Here is a 23690-nt window from a genome sequence, read left to right on the forward strand (position 1 = left end):
TTGGTCCCTAGATGAGTCTCTCAGAAAGAATACTTAACATAACTGGTTAAATAATATTAGTTGAATTAATTAATCATTACTGTTCACATGGCAGGGGAGGGTCTGGGAATTATAGTTTTGTTATGTGAATATCCATCTAGAAAAACTGAAGGTAGCTTTAAAAACAGTGTTCTTGTCTGGTCTTGAAGCAGCTACCCTCAGTTCCCAATCCATTTGCAATAAAACAAACTAGAATAGTCTTAAAGTTTTACTTTACTCAAGGGGACTTCAAGTGGAGAGTGAGCTCTTCAAGCATTTTTAAGAGTTTGCAATGAAGGCTTGAACACGTTATAGCTGTGAAAAGTTCAGTCCTCTGTAAAGGGGCCTTGACAAGACCAAATCCTGACTTAGCTCGTCCAGCTGTAGTCTAGGTAGTAGTTTACTGTGCAGCCTACCCTCCCTGGTCTCTTTAATAGACATCACTATTACAAATTATTATGCATATGCAATTTGTGCTTTCCATCATGGGGTCACTGATTTCATTCATAATTCTCTGTTTTTACAGGTATTTGCCTGTACAATTTTGAGTGCTTCTAAGACGTTTGCAGACATTATGACACAAGTTTATAGCATGGAGGTAAATTTTTTTTTTTTTTAATAACTTGTGAGAACTGGGCACCATCAGAACCGTGGCACCACCTGCACCTTTGTGTTGTTTCTGATCTCTTTACGTACCTAGGTACTTCTAAATAGCAAAAGAAAAGATCAAGGAGCAGATGGAAGCACTGAGCCCTGGCTATCCTCACTGCTAGCTATTGTGCCACTTCCTGGGTCTGTTTTAGCCTGTCCAAGTTAACATGCAGACAAAGCTTGGGGACTTCTCCCAAAAGGCAATACAGACGACAGCACACCAGTTTAATCTCTGTCCACAGCCCTTTAAGAGTATGCTAGCAAGTTTTGCACGCTCAAACACTCCCATCTCCCACATCTACATCATACACCGTGCAACACATACCCTTGCCATGCTGCTATAAAAATTTCATTCTGGTGCTATAAAACGGAAAATAATAATGCCACAGAAACACCACATGGAGTCCAATGGAGACTCAGGACCAACTACGCTGCAGAATAAGTGCAGCCTATCTGATATAGAAAGAGCCAATCCTAAACAATTTCTCCTTTCTATGCCATGTTGCCATATGGGCAGCATTCACTGTCTGGCCTGACCCTCTTCGATTTTGCAAGGTATATATGCTGAGCGCACCCTGAGATATGTATAAACTGAGCTTCATGCTGCTTCTGTTATTCTTTATCAGTACTTATCTTCTTTTTTTTTGCCAACGATTCACCTTGCTTGCTTACTTAATTTTCTGAAATTGTGCGTTTATCTACCTGCTCATAGACAACAATATACTGCTACATAGTTCTGACTGGATACCCCATGTTGAAGATCAGGATGAATTCTTTTAATGACTCTCAGTCTAAGCAAAAGCCTGAGGATATGTGTTTGTCAGAATAATTTTGCCTGAGGCTTCAGTTTTTTCTTTTTATTTTTATTCTTGCTTTTCAGAGGTTTTTTATTGGAGAGTATGTGCTACAGGCCAAACCAGTCTAGGGTAAGGGGTTGCAGTATTCACATTTCAGCATGGCTTCAAGCAGGCAGTGTTCCCAAATGCTGCTGAGAACCAAGTGTATCCATACATTGATCTGGTATAAATTTATCCCCTTCAATTATGTAGGCTATTTGCAATTTTAAAAATAAACAGCCTCATTCTGTTTTTCCCCTGACTTTGGGAGTTCCCAGAACTGCATGTAGTGCAAGCAGACTTGCTGATTTTTACCACTCAACAGTTCTTTCAACCCAGACAGCTGAAAACTTAGTCAGTGGATGTAATAATCTGTACCTGCCTGAATGAGTCAGCCATCAGCAAAGTAAAAAAATACCTGTTACCCTACTGCAGGCATGATGTCCTAGCCTTAGGGTTGCATTTGATTGGTTTCTTGCAATTGCAAGTTACTTTCCAACAGCTGAATTTGCAATCATTTGGAAATCTTACAGTTTTAATTGCTATAATAAAGTACACTTGAACTGTGCCTTATATCTCCTTATTTAGATTTTTGGATGTTTTGCTCTCACTGAACTCAGCCATGGAACTAATACCAAAGGCATACGGACTACTGCCACATTTGATCGTAGCACTCAGGTTAGTCCTTAATGCACAGGAATAATGTTTGACACTGTTAAGCTCTGTTATTTACTAACAGGGCAGAATGATTCAGGGAGTTCTTTGATTAACAAGAAAGAATCAAGTTCAAATGTAAAAAAGTTTCAAATATTTACATTATAAATATTTACAATAAACCCAGCAATTTCTGTTTTCTTGTACATGTAGTTATTTTAGCTTCTGGTTGTGATATAAAATAAGGATAGCATCTATGTCCTTTGTTGTTTCTCTTAAGGAATAGTTGGATATGCAGATTAAATTGTCTTTTGTCTTTAAATATGCAGGCTTTGTATACGAAGATTAGGATTATTTCCTGAGGATGAGAAAAAGATACAAAAAAGAGATAAAAATACTATCAAAGAGACCCAAAGAAGAAAACAATAAACTGCTTTTTCCATTAGGATACTGCTTACTATTCATAATTGGTTTTCTGAAATCAACACTACTGCAGAAATAAATTCATTGTCCTAATATTTTTTCAGTAAATGAATAGAACTCATTGTAGTTTTACGTTGAGAAGAAAATAAAAGTTAAGAGAAGAGGCTGATAGAACTTTCTTTCTCTCCTTGTCATCTACATGCTTGGTTTATGCCAAGTTGAATTTAAAATGTGTTATTTAATGTCCCAGGAAGGTAGGCTTATCATCTCCCCCAAAGACAGTGGCATTATATTGCACTATAATATACAGAACTGGGTGCTATTACTGTCAACGATGTCACATCATGAAGTGGCTTCAAAAGAATGAGAAATGAGAATCATAGATTTGAAACAAAGCATTTTATATTCTTCAGTAGAACAACATTCCATTGTGCACTTTTTCATATACAAGCAATTCCGTGATCATTTGTGCAACATGGACAGTCAGATCCCTTTCCAGAAAAAAACCCCTGAACTTGTGAGATTGGCAGCATGAAAAGTTCCATTTAAATAAATTGAGGTTTAGGCTGGTGATTAGTGCACTGCAGTAAAAGTGAGTGAAATGACTAAATCTTTGTTAAGATCATGAAGCTCCGAGTTCAGATTTCTTTTCCATCCAGAAAGCACTCTATTTGGAATCTAAAAATCTGAATGTTGAAGCTATGTCTAAATTTCAGGATACATGTATTCTTCAGAATTCCCACTACTCATGGTCTTCCACTTGTCCCAGCTGGGAAGTGTGCTGCCTTTCACACTGTCAACCAGGCTTCCTCTCCATACAAAACTGCATAAGAAGGAGGTGGTCCCTGCATAGGTTTCAGCCCTCCCAGCTGAAACATCTCTCACAGTCCCTCACATGGACTTACAGCTCAGCTTAACCTAAGATCTAGGAAATGCTTCTGAGTCCATCACTTTGCTTTACTTTTTTTTAACTGCTTAAATGAGCAATTAAAAGGCTGAATTTCAGGCTTTACAATGAAGTAATGAACTTTTTCAGCTCTAAATTTTTCCTAGCTGCACGTATGCTCTCCAAAGTTGAGCACAATAAGAGAGATCTCAGCTGTTGGAGTGGAGTACAGAATGAAACCCTGGCAGTTAATGGATGTTTTCAAAATATTACCATGGTTGTGAAAAAAAAAAAAGTAAGTAGCCATGTGTTGACTTTTATGATTTCTATCATTTGCTCCTTTCTTTCCTGTCTACAGGAATTTATCATCAATACTCCTGACTTTGAAGCTGCAAAGTTCTGGGTTGGTAATATGGGGAAACATGCCACTCATGCAGTTGTGTACGCCCAGCTCTATACTCCTGATGGACAGTGCCAAGGATTACATTCCTTTATTGTACAGGTAGGGTAGAAATATTGCTAATATTTTCTTCTTTTTTGGGGGGAGTGGGTTCAAATCAAAGACTTTCTGTTATGCTGTTATTTATACCTGACCAGCAGATTCTTTAATTAATGCCTTCAATATTTATTGCAATTGTAACAAGTGTACCATTTTTAAATATTTGCTGATTTTGTGACAGTTGTACAGCCAGTTTTATACTCTCAGTTTTCTGCAAAAAATTCTGAAAATATGAAAGAGCTGAGAAGCCTCCAGATTATCACACTACCTATATAGTTAGAACTAACCTATGCTCTGTGAAGTCCTGAAAGTCTTGGACGAAGCTTAAGATGATTTATGTCTGCCAATGCTGCAGGCTGATCTGCATGAAATCTTCAAGGTTCTACCACAGAGATCAGTTTATAAGATTAAAGGCATTAGAAAATGTAGCAATGCAGTAGAGAAGTTGTACATAGTAAAATTAACTAGTTGCAGACTGAGCAGAATTTATTACAAAATCAGGGAATATCACAAAGCTGATTGTTACATAAAAGTTCCATTAATTCCTACTATGTCTGTGTACGCCTGAAGAAGGTTTCAATGCTAGTCTGATGAAAGCAGTCATCAGTGTTAAGGCATGTTTAACACAGTGATGTAATTAGTGTCATATTGCCTAAGTAATTTTCATTAAGGGATCTATGTCCTGAATGAGGGGATAGGTAAGTACAAGTTATATCCAGGATTATGTGCTTGAAAAAAACAGAGAGCTTTCTTTAGCATTAATAACAGAATACAAGTTGGGAATATTTTCACTGTTTGAAAAGTTCAACCAATAACTTCCATTGTTCCACAACTGAAATAATGTTTCATTCTACTTTTGTGCAGATTCGAGATACAAAAACTCTCCTACCAATGCCAGGTGTGATGGTAGGTGACATAGGAAAGAAACTTGGGCAGAATGGGTTGGATCATGGGTAAGTCAATCCATTTGAAGGAGGAAACATGCTAGATTATGTCACACTAGTGGTGCAAATATCCTCCTGTGTCAGTTCTGTCTTTACTTCTGAGGTATTCACTGGTGGTTTTAAGTTGTTGGTATTTCTAAAAAAACACCCAGGTTGAAAAATCTTGAATTTCAGTATTTTCTATCAGTATAACGATAGCCTTTCTACTTCTCTCACTTTTTAAAATATGAAGTGCCACTTATACTCTGAATATCCCCAAGCATTCTTGCAGTGATAGACTCTGCAACAATAATAATGAAAAAAAAACCCAAATCCATTAAGTTCTGAGTAAAGAACTTAATCAGCCTCTCCACCCATCTGGGTGTAAGCCCTTAATTAGTCTGTTGATTTCCAGCCCACTGGAATGCTAATGGAGGTCCACAGACAAGGTTTATTGTTAGTAAAGACATAAGATTAATGAGACCCAGTAGAGAAACCAAGTATCTTCTTTAAACCATGGGATTTCTGGACTAATCCTGTTCAGTGCAGAAGAGAAGGAGAAGGTTAGTTATTTTTTTCTGTATTCTCTGTGTACAGTTGAAATAAAAAAGTACCTGGGCTCCATTTGTGAGTCATGGACTTCGATGGCCTTACTGTGTCTCTACTTGACTAAACAAAGGCATCTGATGTGGAGGAGAGAAATTGCGATAGATTTCTGCATTAAATCAGCCATTATGAAAAAATTATGATTTAAACCCCTGTATTAGTTACATAGCTCTGTGTAAAGAGAGAGACCTAAAATAGTAAGGGTGGGGAGGTCACTTCTTTATGCCTCAAATTTACCTCTTTCTGTTGATTCAGTTTGTTACAGATATATGTATTGTCCTTCATAACATGCCATTCCAGTAAACAAAGTAGAGACATCTTAAGGTATCCTACTTTCAAATGTAACGGCTTTGACTAGCTTTCCAGAAGGTCGTAGATCTTCTGTAGTTTGTTGTCTGTACCAGCCTCCTCCTGATAACCCAAGAAGCCTGTAGTGGCAAAAATAGCACTGGCTTTTATATTTATATAGATTATTCTCACTCATTGATACTCTGTTGCCTGAAGACACATATGAAATAAAGAAAAAAAAGTATAGAAAATTAAATTTTATAGAGGAAAAATGGGAGAAAAGGCCTGGAAAAGAAGGGGGTTTGGGTTTAGGCGGGTATTTTTGCCTGCATCTGCATTACAAACTAGTAGCCACCAGATGGCACAGCAACATGGGCCTGAGTAATCTAAATGTAATTCAGCTTCATATTTCTGTAGAAATGGTCAAATTCTGCTGTTCATTCTTAATTTGCAGCATAGTTTTATGTGCAACACGAGGAAGAAGAGTGTGCTTGTCACATAACATCAAAATGCACATAATTTTAAAATTCATTTATCCTTTGATCTACTGGGAAAAAATAGAGCATTTCTTAAAATATCAGTAATAACTGAATAACGTGAAATGATAATCCACATAATACACTGTAAGTAAGAGGTACCAATAACTTCCTATCTTAATGTCAGATGGAATCCCTTATCTTAGTTATGACATCACATGTCATTTAAAGCAATTACAGGGCATTCTAATCTTTCTGTTTACTTTGCATATGCTGCTTTAAAAAGAAATTATTATTTTCTGCTAACAGCAGTGCCTGAGGAGCCCCAGTCATGGATCTAGATCTCTTAAGTATGGATTAAGACAGCCCCTGCACTAGAAAGCTTAAGTGTAGGACAGCACCTGCAGATTAAGATAGAGGTATGAGGGAGCGCAAGGTTACCAACAGATACCCTTCATTCAGCTGAAAACTGAGCCTTTGTTCCTGATCTACCTCAGCTATTTTCTTTGGAGAGGTCTGAGGCTAGGTGCCAACATCATTCACAAGAACTAGAGAACTAGTTTTTGCTTTGCAACCTTCCTGCTCACACTGAGCTGTCAAAAATGTCAGAACTTGTACGCATTGCTTCTCAGAGGTACACAAAGGCCTGGATGGGGCCTGGAGAGGTAGTAGCTTCAGCTTCATAGCTCTGCATTTGTTTGCAGAGAGGACAAGCAGTGCCAGTCTAGAAGATGGACCGTTGGTTGCATGATCTGCAAAATGCCAAGATTTACAGGGAGACATTTCATCCTGGGCCACCAGACACGGCCTTGTCAAGGTGTTCTCCTAAGCAGTTTAGTAATCTTAATATCTTAGCTTATCCCAGAGAAAGCACAGCATACAGTGTAGAAGCTTGTTGTATGTGGTGATGAGAAAACATTCCATTATGCTGTGACTACAAGTGTTAGTCTCTACTGCATGCTTTGCCAGTTTTTTGAGTGTATGTGTGAAGTCTGGTTCAACTACCATAGACACTTAGTAAATCAGATATATTTCCATGTAGTGACACTCAGGATAAGTGGTCAGAGTGAAGATCAGAGTCTGACATCTCTGGCAGAGATGTCAGATTTTGTTGCTGCACTTCAGAAAGTTTATGCTACTAATTTTCAATATCGGTACAGAGAGTTAAGCTCCTGAACACTTATATAGGACATGGGGAAGAAATTCCAGAGCTTCCTTGGAAAATGCCATTGATTTATGCTATGTAAGAGAACAGAGTAGGTGATTGTAGTTGTCCCTTCTGGCTTTGGAAAACAATTAATCTCTTGGGTCATTTGGCTGAAGGCTGGTTTCCTGCTAATGCAGAGTGTAATGTTTTCTGTAAGAGAAGGAATTTCAGAAGTAATGTGGGAATTTTTGCAGTGTAAATCCAATTGACTGCCTTGCTCCTTCCAAGTCTGTCTTTCCAAATAATTCTCATAGCTTTGTAACTGGAATGTCCAAAAATGACATGGGTTTTGCAAGGCTTTGTAACTTCAGCTACCCTGACAAAAAAGACAAAATCACTTTAAAATATTTTAAAATATTTTTCTTTCTCTTTGTCATTTACAACAATTTGTGTAATCAATACATAAATGGTTAAAAATAGAACTCAAATTTTTCTTATGGAGAGTTTAGACAGGTTTTGTGTTTTGTTACCAAAAAATAAATCAGACTGCCACCAGGGGATGCAAGTGCTTCGGTCTTTGTTTTTATAACATAAAAATGTCCACCTGTTGCTAGTGCTCTGGCAGTCTTTGAAATGTGCTGTTCACTGAGGTCCCAAAATGGAAGTAGCTGAGGAAAAAAACAACCACTGAAAAAAGCTCTGGGTATTTGGGATCCAGGGGCTTTTCAATAAAATGCATGGCAGGCATAAGAGGAGGAACATAAAGCAAGAGCTTGGGTAAGTGCTGATGTGCATTTCTGTTTCTTCCCCTTGGTGGTTTTTTTGTCTACTCTGGCTAATGTAACATTACCAAAATTACCCATTACTGCAGTGCACGTCAGTAAATGATTGCCACTGAATCATTGGTGGACCAATTTCATGTCCAGTTGTAACTAGCAGTGAATTGTTGCTTTCCCCACTCCAGAAACAGAAATGATGCCCAACTGAATCTGTGTGAGGAAGAGTTTGGAAATCAGTTACAGTTGTGTTTCTGAAGTGGTGCTTAACACGCCTGTTTTTGTAAAACATGCTCTGAGCTCGTTCAGCTGTATCCACTGATAAAATGTATGCAGTTTGTTGAGCAGGCAAAACCTATATGGAAGGACTAGTGAAATGAAGCTATTAAAGATACAGCAAACCACTGCCAGACAGAAAGCTATTTATTTTAACTGAATTCTTTGTAGGGGAGAAAAGAATCTTTCTGGGGGAAGAAGAATTGTTAGCTGTATCTCATTATAATGATGGACTTTGGAAAACTGAAGTTTTTTATGAGCTGTTTAACAACCTTTCACGTACAATTAAAATGTAATCAATCTCTCCACACATACAACATGCTAAGACATTCAGCGTGTTCTCTAGTCATCACTGGGGCCAGATTCAGTTTTCTGGACACTGAAAACAAACCAAAACACCCAAGAGGAAATGGGTGAAGGGGATTTATTGGGCAGAAAAGCAATAAATGGTGTAAAATAATCCCTTCTGGAAAGAGGTTGCAGGTTCTGAAAGCCCTCAATACAACTCCTTCTATATTGGTGAAGATGGCATACATCACACAACCTCCAGGCCTTTACAGATGACTTTTAAATGGTTAATCAGTTTTGTTTTTTTTTCTTTGCTACTATTTCAGTATCAGTGCCAATAATACATTAAGATTCTGCTTCTGCCAGTTTAAGGGTAGAACAAATAGAAGTCTAGTCCTTCAAGGGGTTTTTGTCTCCTAGTGTTTATCCTCTTACCTCTTATTTAGATTTTGCAGTGGTTGCAGTTATTTCACTAGGAAGATAGGAGCTGTAATACATAGTTGAAGCCTAAATAGGCTTTGGAGCTTCATCTTACAATCTGAAGCAGTAGCTCAGTGAAGATAATTTCCATACTCAGCTTCTTTGGTTGTTTGCTTCTACTCCCATACTGCCTTTTTCTTTGTGCTGGGACAAACATTTATGTAGCTGTGTAGGGGACTCAGCTAGGGAACTGGAACTGCCTGAAAACTAATCTGACGGAAAAAAAAAAAAGACTAATATGGCTGTCTTCAACCAGATAATTTGTCAGGTCTGGTTCACTGCAAGGCTGCAGAAGAGGCTGTTCCAGTACAGGGAAAGGGACAGTACAGGGACGTGAGTAAGAAAGCAAGTGTAGAAATCAGTCCTGCTTCTCAAATAAACAAGCTTGTTTAACATTTTCATTGTCTTGCAGCCTCTGGCCAGAGTCACAAACAATAGCAATAGTAATGAAGCAGCTATAAATAAAAATAAATGTTAAAAATATCTGTACCTGTATTTACATTATCTGAATACAGTACCATCAATACTTCAATCCTTGTGAACAGTGCCACTTTCAAGCCAAGTATTTTGCAAGACGCATCTTGCATATTTGCAATTTAAGTCAAAACAGTGATTTTTGCAGTGGAATCATTGATACTTCCCTGTTTTGCCCTCTCCACTTAATTTCTACAGTCAAGTTTAGACACTATGTGGGTTCATACAGTGCTGCGCACATTGCTACGATGTAGTCACATTGCTGAAGAGTGCTATCTTATCCCCTCATTTTTGTCACACATGTACCTCAAAACTGTGTAGCCATAGCCAGTTCACACTCACAGGCACTTGATAGTGCTAATGGGGAAAGGTAGATTTAGATCTGGTCACACATTTGTTTTATCACCCACAGAAATACAGCCTTGCATCTGCAGTGAACTTCAACCAGTCTTTTTTGTTCCTTAGCAGAGCTCTGTTAGCTCTCAACAGTTGCAGGAGTCTGCACACCCAGAACTCCTTGCAAGACTGGCACTTGCACTATAAGAACTTTAGGGTGAATGGGTCTTTGTGCATCCATGAAGTCCATTAAGATAGGATAAGGAGGCCTATAAAATGCTAAGTTTATTTATCATTGCTATTGAGCATTACTGTTACAGAGCTGCATTCTTAGATTAGAGCCTTGATTGTAGAAACTAGACCTAAAATATTGCCTTGCAGTTTTCCTCAGCTTCTCTGTAACTCTTCTCAACTCTAACCTTTCTGTGAGTTTCAGTCTGGAATATGTGGCTGTTTTCTTTCCTTCTGTTTTTCACCAAACCTCTGAAGTGTTATTCTTCCCAAGGTTTACTGTATCCCATAAACAGCCGTGAGATCACTTGACTCACAGCCTTCCAATAGCATTCACCTGCTTTCTGTTTCTGGCTGGAAGGATTGAAGGAGCTGTCACTGCACCATCTCTAAGGTAGTCAATAACAAAAGCTGGCAGGAAAGGCATTTTAGTGAGCTGAAATTCACCAAAGCATGTTTGAGCTATTTGTACTATAGGTAACAGCTTATTAATTGAGTACTGGCAAAAGGAGCTCGTAGCTTTTCCAGCTGCTCCTTTTTTATCAGCATTACTGCACACCAGATGAATTACTATTGCATGATTTAAAGTCAGGAAGATTAACTTTGCTTGAAATGTTCCCTGAACTGCTGGCCAAAGAACCCGAACAAGAATGCTACTATTGGAATAGCACTTCACTCTGGTCAGCTAATCTAGGTAGAAATCTGTGTGATACAGTTTTTATTACCTGTGGGTTACATGATGCAAAGCTGCACATTACTATAGAGCCCTATGATATATATTTAAAGTGACAGCTATCTGTCTTTTTCCTGAGAGGTCTTAATCACAGTCACACTATTTGCTATGCAGAAGAGGACCTAAGTAGGGTAGCATTCAAACCTATGGTCTTGTCATCACCATGTGAAATTTAGCCATTTTCCAGACTTGCTGGTACAGGATATCCCCATGACTGTGTCTACAGTTCCATTATTGTAAGATATTTCTTCAATTCTTTAAGGAGATTTTTCCTCTAAATGCGTTGACAGATGTGGTCCATGTCTATTCACTATGCTTTCGAGGCTAATAACCATTAGAAATGTGATCATTGACTTCATTAAATCTTACTATTTATTTTTAATATGTTCCGATATCAAGTTCAAATTGGCCAGTATGTCTAACAATTTCAAATAGCAAAGTTCTTGGAGAAGGAGTGTAACAGCAGTTGGCAATGGTCTCACAAGGTCGCCTAACTCCCAGGTCCTGTAAGGTTCTGCTTTTATTTTCAACACTGGTGCTTATAGGCATTATATCTGATTTCTTTACATTCGGGAATTTTCTGTGTGATTTTTAATTGCTAGTTGTGTCTGTCTCTTTTGCTTTTTAAAGTTTTTGCCATCTTATATGTGTTTATTTTGATAGCAGCTTACAGAAAAAGAAGGAAATAATGTCTCTGTAATGGACAATATAAAGGGAAAAATCTAAACTTTCAAAAACTGTTACTTGAACTAATTTGATTTTAAGAAAATAGATTGTTGTATAATGATTGGAAATTCAGTATTCTGGTTCACTAGCTGTGAAAAAAGTTGTTATAAGAAGGGTATACATGTGGTTTTTAATCAAAATAAATCTAGGTAATCTTTTACGTGGTACAGAATTAGCTACATTATATTTATGTCAGACAGATTATAATAAAACTTCCTACAAGATTTTTCACTCTTTCCAACAAAAGTCTTCCTCTAGATTTAACTATTTGGGATTGTATTACAACAGGTGAAAGTGGGTAAAACTGTTTAGGTCATTCTGGGAGCTGTTTTGTTTGGCACACATCTGCCACATGTTCAATATTAGTAGGCTTGAATTTCCTAAAAGTAGATTATTAGTATATAGATTTATATATTAGTAGATTTGAATTTGCATTTAAAGAACTCTAGAGTTTCAAGCACGTATCAATATAAATAATTTTCTACAACTGCACAGCTTTGCTGAATGAATTGATCTAGTCACTGCAGTGTAAAACACAAAAGGACAATTTGCCATCTTGTTCATTGCCATTACTACCACAAATCTTACTGTTCATCACACACAGGACTAAACATGCTACAAATATGTATTTGCAAAGAGAAGGCCCAAGAGCTGGAGCCCTTTGAAATTTCTTCCTAATCTATGCCCCAAAGTTTGTATCATCTCTCTGTTAGGCCAACTCTTCCTTTAGTCTGGCTTATGATTCCAGTCTTTATCACCCATTCAAAAGCTTTTTAAAATAATATTTCATTGCTTTCTTCTATGTATCTTTTCATACTTGGGAGGGATCCTTTATAAACATCCATGAAGCTCCCTTACTATCATCACTCAGATTCCTCCTTAAAATTCTTATTTGCTCTAATGGCTTATAAAAAAATGCCAATGCTTAGCTGCCAATGTGCTGTGACTGGCAAGTATCATATCAAGAAAGTATGTTTCAGTAGTTAGTGCCTCACCATTTGTTTGAACACGTTTGTAGCTTCTTGCCTTATGCTTGGATTGTAAGTGCCTAGGAGGAAGCAGCTTCTTGTAGTTCTGTGGATGTACAGTAACTAGGAAAAGAGAGCGCTAAACTAGGGACCTAAACCTTGCCACACATGCTCTTCTGTAATTAAAGTAATGAATAATAATAATTAAAAAGCTGAAATTCTATTTAACATGCATGGTACTGCTTAAAAATATTGGAGTTGCTATACAATTTTAGTTGTGATGGATTTTATTTGGGGTATAGGGAGCAGAAAATGTGAATTTAACAGAAAGATCTTTTTTGAATGAGGGTTTTTTATTTTCAGTGATATGAAAAAAATATTACAAAGATGGAAATCAGATCTTTGGAAATTCTGAATTTGCTTCTGTTACAAAGTAGTGTTGTCTCACTGAAGCTGGCACTTAATAAAGCACTTTGTAGCATGGTTAAGGCCAGTAAGCAGCTGGTTCTTGGTTACGATAGCATGCTTTGCTCTGTGGCTAAGTCCAAAAATACTGTGTATCTCTAAGGCTGAATAAATTCAGTATGCAGATTTGTTTCCTTGGAAACAACTCGTAATTTTAAAGCACATGCAGCAATGCAGCCCTTATGCAATTTATTAATGTGAAAGACCTGGCTCTCATGAGCCTTATTAAATAGATCAGCCTGTATTGGCAGGAAAAAGGAATTTTCTTTGATTACAAATGCAGCTTTTCAAGTGCTATTAGATACTGAGATATTCATGAGTGGAGCTGATATTACTGCTATTGTGCCAAGTTGTATTGCCCGTTTGGGTGAAACAGTTCATATGCTTTCTTCCTGAAGAATATGAATACTCAGGACATTCTGCCTATTCTAACAACTCCCTTCTGTATTGCTGCTAGGGTGCCACAATTCAGAGGAGGTTATCTTGCTCTTCCTTTTTAAGATGACACATTCCAGGGAACAGAAATCCTAGTTTGAGTTTAAGCAAAGGAAAATTCTCTCTCTACTCAGTTCCTTCTCAAGGCACTATTTCAGCTATGTCCTCATTTGTATTGCAATAACATGAATGATCCTCACAGATCTATATTTTAGACTCATAAAAATATATAGTGTCTCTATTCCAAAGCAGTCTCCAGACTGGACTGAACAACACTTCAGTAAAGCATGTGGTTCAGCAGAATTGTTTGTGGCTGGGAATTATTGGGAGTCAGAATGACCTAGTCAGGTTCTAAGCAGGAAAAGGAAGTTGTTCATCTTCCCAAGATTTTTGATAGCTGAGATATGAAGCTAAGTAACTTACCTAAACTCATGCAGGCTGAGAATTAAGTTCAGGTTTCTGGGCTGTCGGTGCAAGTGTCTGTCAAACTGCCTCTGTATAAGGTCTCTAATAAGTAGCTTTACCTTTCCCTCCCCTCAAACAGAATACATTGCTCATCCTTCCATTAGCTGTTTACTTCTTTACTTATGAAGCTGCTGAAGTCATGGAATCATGGGATCATAGAATGGTTCGCATTGGAAGGGACCTTAAAGATCGTCTAGTTCCAACCCCCCTGCCATGGGCAGGGACACCTATCACTAGACCATGGTCTCCTCGAGTCAGTGAAGTGCTTGGTTTTGGTTTTTTTAAGCATCATCTTTATTTTTTAAAAACAAACTGAAGTTAAGAGTGATAACAAATCATTTCCCATCTTGAATTTCCTCTGCTGCCCTGAGTTTGAAAGCCTTTGTTCTCCCAGGCATACTCTCCTAAAATTACCTACCTGGCTTAATGGCTACTGTTTTCAGTTCACTGATATGCCTGAGATCATTGTGCAATCGTGTCTTTGTTGTGACTTTTTTTCTGTAATGTAGACGCCTCAAACTATATTGAGGTAGATTTTACATTGCGTGTGTATTTGTTTAAACAGATTTGCCATGTTCCACCATGTCAGGATACCTAAAGAAAACATACTGAATATAGCTGGAGATGTCACAGCTGAGGGAAAGTACTCAAGTTCAATCCAGGTATGAATCAATGTTTTGTTTCATTAATACGGTTCATTAAATATACAAAGGCATAAGTAGTTTAAGAGATAGAGCATGGTCCTCTCATGTTGAGAAGTATTAGATATCTTGACTTAAATAAAGCTGTTGTTACAATTTCACATGAAATAGTCAGAATGCTGTTTTTTTAATTGCTGTTCAGAGATGTCTCAACTCACCTTACTGATTTTACTGACTTCTTGCTCTTTGTGCTACCCCACTGATCCCAAAGTAGTTTAGAGAAACTACTTTGAGTCTTGCCTGAACGCCTTATCTGAATGTGTCAAGAAACAAAATTAGCCATGATCATTCTACCAGAGTTGTATCTTTATGGGGGAGGTAAATGAAAAGTTTGCATCACCATTCAGTCTGTGCCTTTTATTCATTCAGGATGTTAAAGAGCGTTTTAGTGCAGCTCTGGGATCGTTGTCCACTGGCAGAATTATGATAACGGCAATTTCCACAACCAATTTAAAACTTGCCTTATCGATAGCCATTCGCTTCTCAGCAACTCGCCATCAGTTTGGACCAACTGATGAAGAAGAAATACCTCTTCTTGAATACCAAACACAGGTAAATACTTTGGAATTCACATCTACAAACTTTTATGTAATGCAACTCAGATTCAGAGCTACTGCAGATCAAAATGGTGTTCAAGGAACGTGTGGATGAGGCATTGTGGGACATGGTTTAGTGGGCATGGTGGTGTTAGCTGATGGTTGGACTTGATGATCTTACAGGTCTTTTCCAACCTTAGTGATTCTGTGATTCTGTGAAAATAGCGACACTGAAGTTGGTGAAATTGAAGTTGTCTGTGTCATCTGAAGTGTCATTCTAGTGCAGCTGTGGGTGTTCATTCCAGCTCAAAACCTTCTCCTGGCATGATCAGGCTTTTCACATAAGTTCTTGGAATAGCAAAACCCAAAATACTCATTTTTCTCAGAAGTACCTAGAAACATTTGTCTTCTAAAATAGTAACCTTTTCAGCGAAAGACTGTCTTCTATGCACATGTGAAAGTACTGCAGATGTAGAAACTAGTATTTGTTTAAAAATGTCAGTGCCTCTTTTGCTGCTATGCTATTTTTTTCTTTTTTTAGTCTTTATTCTATAAAAGTATAGAAATCAATGACATTCATTGTGGTGAAGTCTCAAGCTAGCACTAATTTTGAGAGGAATATAACCAGTGTTTTTCTGCAGATTATGCAGATGAAAAACACCTTTTGCTCTGAAAAAATAGAGCAAGAATATGTAGGGTAACCGGGAAATAGAGAAAAGTCAGATCTGCTGAATGAGAAAGGTTAATATGTAAGAAGTGCTGAAAACAAACCTGCCCAGTTTGTCCTTGCGAAGTGGGTGCTTTTTTCTAGGTTTGTACTTAGTCTTGCAACTTTGAAAGATTTCATGGGTTTCTACAAACTAGGAAAAGCTGCCTGCTTTCCACCTCTACTGAATAAGCCAAGGTCTGCTTCCCACTATTCTTCAAGTCTCTCAATTTTGCTCAGTTTTGGCTTGTTCTGTAGGCTCTGCTTGCTGAACCTCATTCCCTTCCTGCTCTACAACAAAAGCTTCCTCGAGCAGTTTTTCTTTTCCTTTGTGGGTCCATCTGAGTTGCATGGAGCAGCAAAGATGCTTTTTTCTCTGCTTCCCAGCCCTGTTTTTTTTTTACAGAATGCAACCAGCACTAATGTACATTCAGCAATGAACAAGCAACTGAAAGAGTTACACCCTCTCTCATTTTGGTACTGAAGAAACACATGAATCATGACTGGCCCTGGCATGCCAGACACTGTATAAACGCAGGGCAAAAATATATATAGTTGGTCCCCAAAGTTTCAGTGAACTTTTGCACTGGTTTAACAGAATGTTTATCACAAACTCATAAAATGCATGAACTAGAATAACATAACTGTAACTTGTGTAGAGAGTAGTTACACTTAATTATGTTTATAGATGGTTATTGTTAAGTTCTCTTCTCCATAAAACAGTTTTCCAATTTGAACAAAGTAAAAACAAATGGGTTGGTTCAATATTATGAGTTACTTATAGATGTAACTATAAAAAATATGTTTCAATTTGTGATCAAATCTGTTTAATTTTTATTCTAGCAGTGGCGTCTCCTTCCTTATCTGGCTGCCACATATGCGTTAGATTATTTCTCCAAATCTCTGTTTGAGAACTTCGTAGAATTTTATGCAGGCTTATTGACAAAGCAAAGGAGTCAGAGACAGGTGAGATATTTACATATTTCTTCTTAGCTGAGTTCTTACTATAATAAACTGGAAATTGTTAAATGAAGGACTTAGAAGTCTTAGGCCATCTCACTATCAAGAATGCTAGAGCAATGTCTCAGAAATATGGGAGATACGAAGTAATGATTAAAGTTGCATTCAGAAAAGTATCCAAATTAATTTTGATGCAGTGGTTGAAGTTTTATTGGTTTCTGTGGAATTTAAGGTTATGTTTCCTTGCAGAATTGTTTATCATAAATATATGATGGTAATGCAAATTTAGTTTATAACTGTTGTAAATGATACTGCAGGGGGCATATATCAAAAACTTTCTGAAATGTTACTAATCTTAATTCCCACACAGACTGTGAGTCTGGCTTGAGTTTGCAATTCATATTCATGCATTAGGGTAAGTATTTTTGGAGAAAAAAGTTAAGACTTTTGAGTCTTAATACTGAATTTCTCATCCACAATCAGACCATTGGAAGTCACTCCTTTACAAAGAAAATAGTTTTATCTATCTGCTCTGTGCAAGGACTGATTCTCAACCAAAATAACTCCACGTTTGGGAGGAAAAGATGGGCAAGCAGTGAACTGTCCCATGCAATGCCATGTCAGCTGGCTCATCTGAGCTAAAATGTACCCATGTGTCCATTACCTGGCACAAATTATTGCTGTCCTATATAAGAAAGTTAGTGCCAAAGGTTTTTCAGTTGTGGCAGGGTTTATTTGTGGCAGCAAAAACAAAAATGCTCTGCCTTTACATATATCTCAGAAAATTCTATGTATGTATTGCAAGTTACTCTTTTCTTCATTATAAAGCAGTACACATAGCTATGGCTTTAAGCAGTCTCAAATTTTGTGTAAAAGTTATTACTCAACTTGTAACTTATTTTTCACAAAGGCTGATATGGGACGTGAGATTCATGCCTTATCTGCTGCCAGCAAACCACTCTCCTCCTGGACTGCTCAGCAGGCAGCCCAGGAGTGCCGAGAAGCTTGTGGAGGACATGGTTACCTTGCCAGTAAGTTACAGACTACTGCATACACTGATCAGAAAGAGAATGGTAATGTTGATGTGTTCTTTGACTGTTGTTGCGTCATGGTGTCTGAATTCTAGCAATACATTTAGAAAGGGTTTTTTCCCTCATATCCATATTTTTAAAGTTCATTTTATACCTGATACCACAAAAAGAACTAAACCCATTGCAGCATCTGCACCAGCATTTAGACAGAACAAGACTGTACATGTGATTCAGTCTCAGTTCCAAAAATAAAGATGCAGACTTTATAGATGGAAATGCCCCTTGTAAGATGAATGCCACACTTTTCTAAAGTCTATCCAGTATATTCATTTTCACAGTCTAAACAGTGAACTTTCAAGCTCATCTGTTGGTAACAATAGCTATACATACAGGAATAGACACCTCTCACATTCTGTCACAGAATAATTATTTAATCCCTCTCAGCTTCCATTAATACATTGCAATATATTAAATTGTGCACTTGTTCTTGTTAAGTGAATCGTCTGGGTGACATCCGAAATGACAATGATCCAAACTGCACGTATGAGGGAGATAACAACGTCCTGCTTCAGCAAACCAGCAACTACTTAATGAGCTGGATGAATTGCTTAAGAGGTAAATTTTCATTGTAGAATCCTATGCTGGACCCAACAGAGTGTAGCTAATGGAATTAGGAAGTAATTTCATACTGAAAGCAATTGACAGTCATTTAATCAATTTGTAGACCATAAATAATGTGCTACATACTCCATCATATGATACATTTACAATACACAGATATTTGCTGCAAGAAATATTCTTTCTCCTAAGTCTTGCAGAAGCTAGCTAGATGTTTTGCCATCCCTAATCACATTAAGTAGTATCTTACTCCCTGAGAAGTGCAGTTTAGTTCAATGGAACTAGTCCTAAAGTCGTTGTAAGTCTTGGTACCATCTGCTCATTGTACTTAAAACAGTTCAGGTCGCCTAACTTGGTAGCAATATCCAGTAGTTCTACAGATAATAATTTATTTTGTTTCAGTTTTCTAGCAGTGAGTTTCAGCAGCATCTTGCAGAACTGGAAAACTCAGCAATAGGAGTTGAATCTTACATGGCTTATAGGCAGTGATGTCAGGTTTTTCAGCACTTGTCCACCAGTCCTCATTTGGCTGGACTAGGCCCTAATAAAATAAGTGTTATGGCCTAATTGCATCTGGCCTATCAAGTGTATGCATGGCTTTGTAATAGGCTCTTAGTTCCAAAGAGTCTGATTTCTTTTCTCATAAATAATTTTTATTTTCTTTGCTATTTCAGATAAAGCTCCTTTTGAATCCCCTTTAGGAACAATAAACTTTTTGCAAGACTACCATCATATCCTTGGCTGGAAATTCACAGCCATTAGTGTTGAAGATTGCATGGACTCCTCAGGTAGCCTTCTGCTGTTGTTAAACTGGTTCTAGAATCTTAAAATCCTTTCTAGAGGAAAGGATCCAGAGATGTGAGATTCAGCCTCTGCTACTTACTAGATATTGGTCATATTACTATTTGCTGACTTTCTTTGTATTATATGTATTTCAATTGACTAAGAACATAGTTTGCATTTTGAAATATGTCCTATTGTCCCTAGCCTTAATTCTGGAATGGAGGATAGCATACGATATTTTTCTTCCATTTTTGTTCCTCTAAAATAGCATTTGTTATCTAGGTTTTTTGCCACTGTATTGTTGTTTTCAGGTGAAACTGTTGTAAGGGGCATTGATTGCCACTACCTTATATCACTAAAATATATTATTTTAGAAAACCATACGAGTGATTTAGAAACACGTTGAAAAGGCTTTAAGTGTGTCTGCTTTTGACAGTTGCTTTTGGTTGCATAGAGAAAAATGAGTAATGGTGAAAGAAAATTCCCCGCAGTTTTGCTGGCTTGCTCTGCTATAATCAAATCAAGTATGACATGAATGCCATTCCCACTTTTGTATCACTGTAAGCCCAGATGGGCCCTTGGAGGCAAAAATTAACAAAGAAATTAGCAGATAATGAGATAGTGACAGGGCACTGAGCAAAAGTGAATCTGTGAAACTGAGAACAGACTGGGGGAAGAAACTCCAGTCTTAATATTTAAGGGGCAATCGAGTTGATTGCTAGAATTCAGTAACCTCTTCAGTGCTCAAATAATTGCAAAAAAGCTGAACTTCAGATAGTGGTGCATAGTACCAATAGCTATGGGGTAAAATATGAATAACTTCAAAATCCAAAGGCTTATAAGAAAAAGACTAGTTCAAAACAACTGCTTGCTTTCTTCTTTGTTGTATGTCTCCAACTTGTGAAATCCAGCACAGCACAAACTGATACGTAAGCACATGTTGTCTCCTCTCTTGTAATACCTACTGAAGCAGACTATAGTTTTAAAAATATATGAATCTGTTTATTGTTCCATTTTGTTAGAAACTGGACTGTTAGTTTAGGTGCCTAAATTTAGGCAGCATGTGAACACTCACAATTGCCTAAATTGCCTAAATAATATTCTACATTAAATCTTAAGCTAAGACACAAGCAAGCAGGATTCATACAAGGACTTTATACTGAAGTACTTTTTTCCTAAACAGTTGAGGCTGCTCTAAAAATACAACGCATTTATGTACAAAGCAGGTCATTCCAATGTGATTACTTTCAGCCACCTTTGCAACATTAGAAGTCATGTGCTTCCATGAAATTTGGACTGTTTTCTGTTCTTATATTCTCAGAAGAGACTGAGTACCTTGCAGACCTAAGTCTTAATATAGGAAGAAAGTAACAAGCTACAAAAATTTGATTGAATCAGAAGTCTAAATTGAGCTGTGGATATATCTTGTCTTTTAGCTTGGGGTCAATTTGAGCTAGTGTATGGTCAGGCATGGTATGTTTTCACTGTACAGTTACAATCTGACTATCTTACCCAGATGTTATTTATTACATCTACAGTAATGGGCAAAATGTCATATTAGTGGATTGATTAATTAACACTTTACTTTTCATCTCAGGTAACAAAAACTGAGACTGCAGTAGAATCTGCATGTGACTTCATGCATTATAAATGTGAATGTTAAGAATTTTGGTTTTCCCTTTTTCTCAGTTCCTTTAGCAGCTTATAAATGGCTGGTTTGCTACCTGCTCCGAGAGAGTGACCTAAAGCTGAGCAAGGAGAAGCAGTCTGGGCGAAGTGATTTTGAGGCAAAAAACAACTGTCAGGTAATACTTACTCAGCTTTCTTATTTTATTTACTTATTTTCATCCAAGTTTGTCAGATCCTGTTAGTTTTATCTTCTTGTGTCATGAAGTGCAATTTCCTCAAGCATAAAGCAGCAAGTGAAATAACTAATAAAATGTAATACCTGTCTATGTGCATTGTATTGAACATGATAGCAGGAGGACAGTTACCATCAGCAGAAGTCTTCCAGGATATATTTCCCTTCAGAAAAGTTGCAGGCATGTGCTGGGTGATGTCTGTAATTTTGATAGCACAACTTTTGAAGACTAAATCTACTACTATTAAATCTACTGCAGCATCTGATTATTACATCTCCATCTGCTCTTGTGGCCAAATACATACTGTAGGAAAGAATCTTGCTCTGGCAGGTAGGTAAACTAGATGACCTAATAGGTCTTTTCCATCTCTAATTTCTATAGTGCAAAGTACTCATGAAAGATACCAGACTGACAGCATTGGAACCTGAAAAGGAAACATTGACAATTTACATATAGCAGATCCACTCTCTCACCAGAGAGTTTTAACAGCTAGGAATGGTTTAACTCCAGATTTCAGTATATATCTCCAGGCTTCATGAGAAAAACTGGCTCGCATCCAAGGAAAGAACACTTGTCATTTGTCACCGAGGAGAGAGATCTGTTCCCTGAAGATGTCCAGTGTCATTCACCTTATCTGCAAGGCTCATTAAAAAACATCAGAAAGGAATATTCAACTCTGCACCTAGAAAGAGCCAGCCTAGCTTCAACAGGAGATGGTCTGTGTGAAACCATTGGTAGAGTAGAGGAAATCTTTCCAGTTTTTACCGTAGAAGCAGATTAGAGAAACTCTTCAGGGTCAAATTCGGAATGGGAATTGCTAGAAATTCAAGTCTGATTGCCTGTCAGTTGGCCAGCTCTTGGGAGGCTGGTGCCAGGGCCAGTGTGTTAGAATGGTTTGCTCGGAAGTGTGAAGGTTCTCTTCTCTTTTATGTTCAAATGTGCTAAAATTTAAAGATACTTATGCACACAACTGCTTTTGAGATAGGCATTGATAGACCTTAGGTCATTAGGTTTTCCTTTCTCCCTGCACTTCATCTTCAGGACAGCGGGATTTTTTATTTTAAATGGCATGCCTCAAAAACATCTGAAAATTATTTACAAGCTGTGCTTTCAAGATGTGTACATATTTGATTTAAAGCTTCCTGGGCATGAAGAAGCACTTTTCTGTCAGCCCAGTGGCCGAGTAATATGTAATATTAGTCAGCTATGGGAGATCTGGAAGAGATTCCTAGCCTATCCCTAGGTTATTTTAGTTTGGGGATAGCTTGATAGAAACAATACAGAAGTGCAAGCAAAGGTAAAGAAGGAAATAGAATTATAGGGGAGAAGAATAGGGAATTAATTCTCAGTGCTTCATTTGCAATATTAAGACTTATTTCATTCTGACTAGGGAATTGATATTCATATCTAAAAAAGTCTATCCAGTAAGGGGGAAGTCCTCCCTAAACCTGCAGAGAATAGATGTGTATCTTGTAGTTCGTACATGTATCTGAGCTTGGACAAGTATGCCACTGAACAGCTATCGAGAGAGACAGTAATCTTTGGAATATGCCCTTTTTAAATGCCATTTAAATGCCATTTAAATACAAGGATGATGCAAGTATTTAAAAGAAAAACTAATCAACTAATTCTGAACAAAAAATAAACCCTGAACAAATGGGCTAAAAATAAACACCAGTTTACAGCATTGCAACAAATCAGCCACAACAGCAATGGTTTCATATTCCCCTTCTGTTCACCAACTAGAATGTTTTCAGTCAGCAGTCTATTTCATGGAAGAACATATGCCACGATACAGCAAAGGTGAAGTACATAAAAGTAGACAAGTGTTCCTATGTGAGTACAATCACTTGTGGTTTTATACTCTATTAACAGAAACTGGTGACTTGCCTTTCTGATCAGATAGTTGGTAAGGATTGGTTGGATAGTTCTTTCAAAACATATCGCAATCTATTGCAATATGTTTTGAAACGTAAACAGAATCCACTCACGCTAACATGATCAGATTTTTTATTTATTATTTTAAGGGACTGTAATAAGTTTTCAATAGGTTACTGAACCACTTTGAAGATTTTATCCTCTTTATAAAACTCTGCATAATATTGAATAAATGTAAACCTACCTTTATCTTCTTAGAGTTATATGGGTTTATTGATGATCCTAAAGTCAGCAAACGTGATTTTGCATGGTCTTCTCTGATGTAGCCAAATTACACTGGTAATACGCATACAGTCTGCGCTCCCTTTGGATTGGTTTTAGAGAGTAGCCAAACTGGAACACAGTGGAAAATTAGGATCTTATTTCTAAAAGGCATTTCATGAGGCATTTCATGACTAACCTTTGCAAAGACGTTGTAGAAAGAGTTTTCTCCTAGAGTTTCTTCTTACACTTTCTTTAATCTCAAGCTAGGTCAGCAGATCTAAATCAACAAAT

The 23690-nt window shown here is 37.4% G+C and overlaps 1 protein-coding gene across 1 annotated transcript in view; it reads left to right on the plus strand.

Moving 5' to 3' along the window:
* Positions 1-23690, plus strand: part of ACOX3 (acyl-CoA oxidase 3, pristanoyl) — a 32642-nt gene that overhangs the window by 2472 nt on the left and 6480 nt on the right. Inside the window, exons 3-13 of the mRNA XM_009807553.2 lie at positions 545-616; positions 2094-2183; positions 3827-3970; positions 4832-4920; positions 14626-14722; positions 15131-15313; positions 16847-16969; positions 17874-17994; positions 18490-18609; positions 19287-19400; positions 21085-21200. Coding sequence (XP_009805855.2) covers positions 545-616; positions 2094-2183; positions 3827-3970; positions 4832-4920; positions 14626-14722; positions 15131-15313; positions 16847-16969; positions 17874-17994; positions 18490-18609; positions 19287-19400; positions 21085-21200 — 1269 coding nt within the window. The remainder of the gene's footprint in view (positions 1-544; positions 617-2093; positions 2184-3826; positions 3971-4831; positions 4921-14625; positions 14723-15130; positions 15314-16846; positions 16970-17873; positions 17995-18489; positions 18610-19286; positions 19401-21084; positions 21201-23690) is intronic.

This window comes from Gavia stellata, chromosome 5, assembly GCF_030936135.1.
Source record: "Gavia stellata isolate bGavSte3 chromosome 5, bGavSte3.hap2, whole genome shotgun sequence".
Taxonomy (NCBI): Eukaryota; Metazoa; Chordata; class Aves; order Gaviiformes; family Gaviidae; genus Gavia; species Gavia stellata.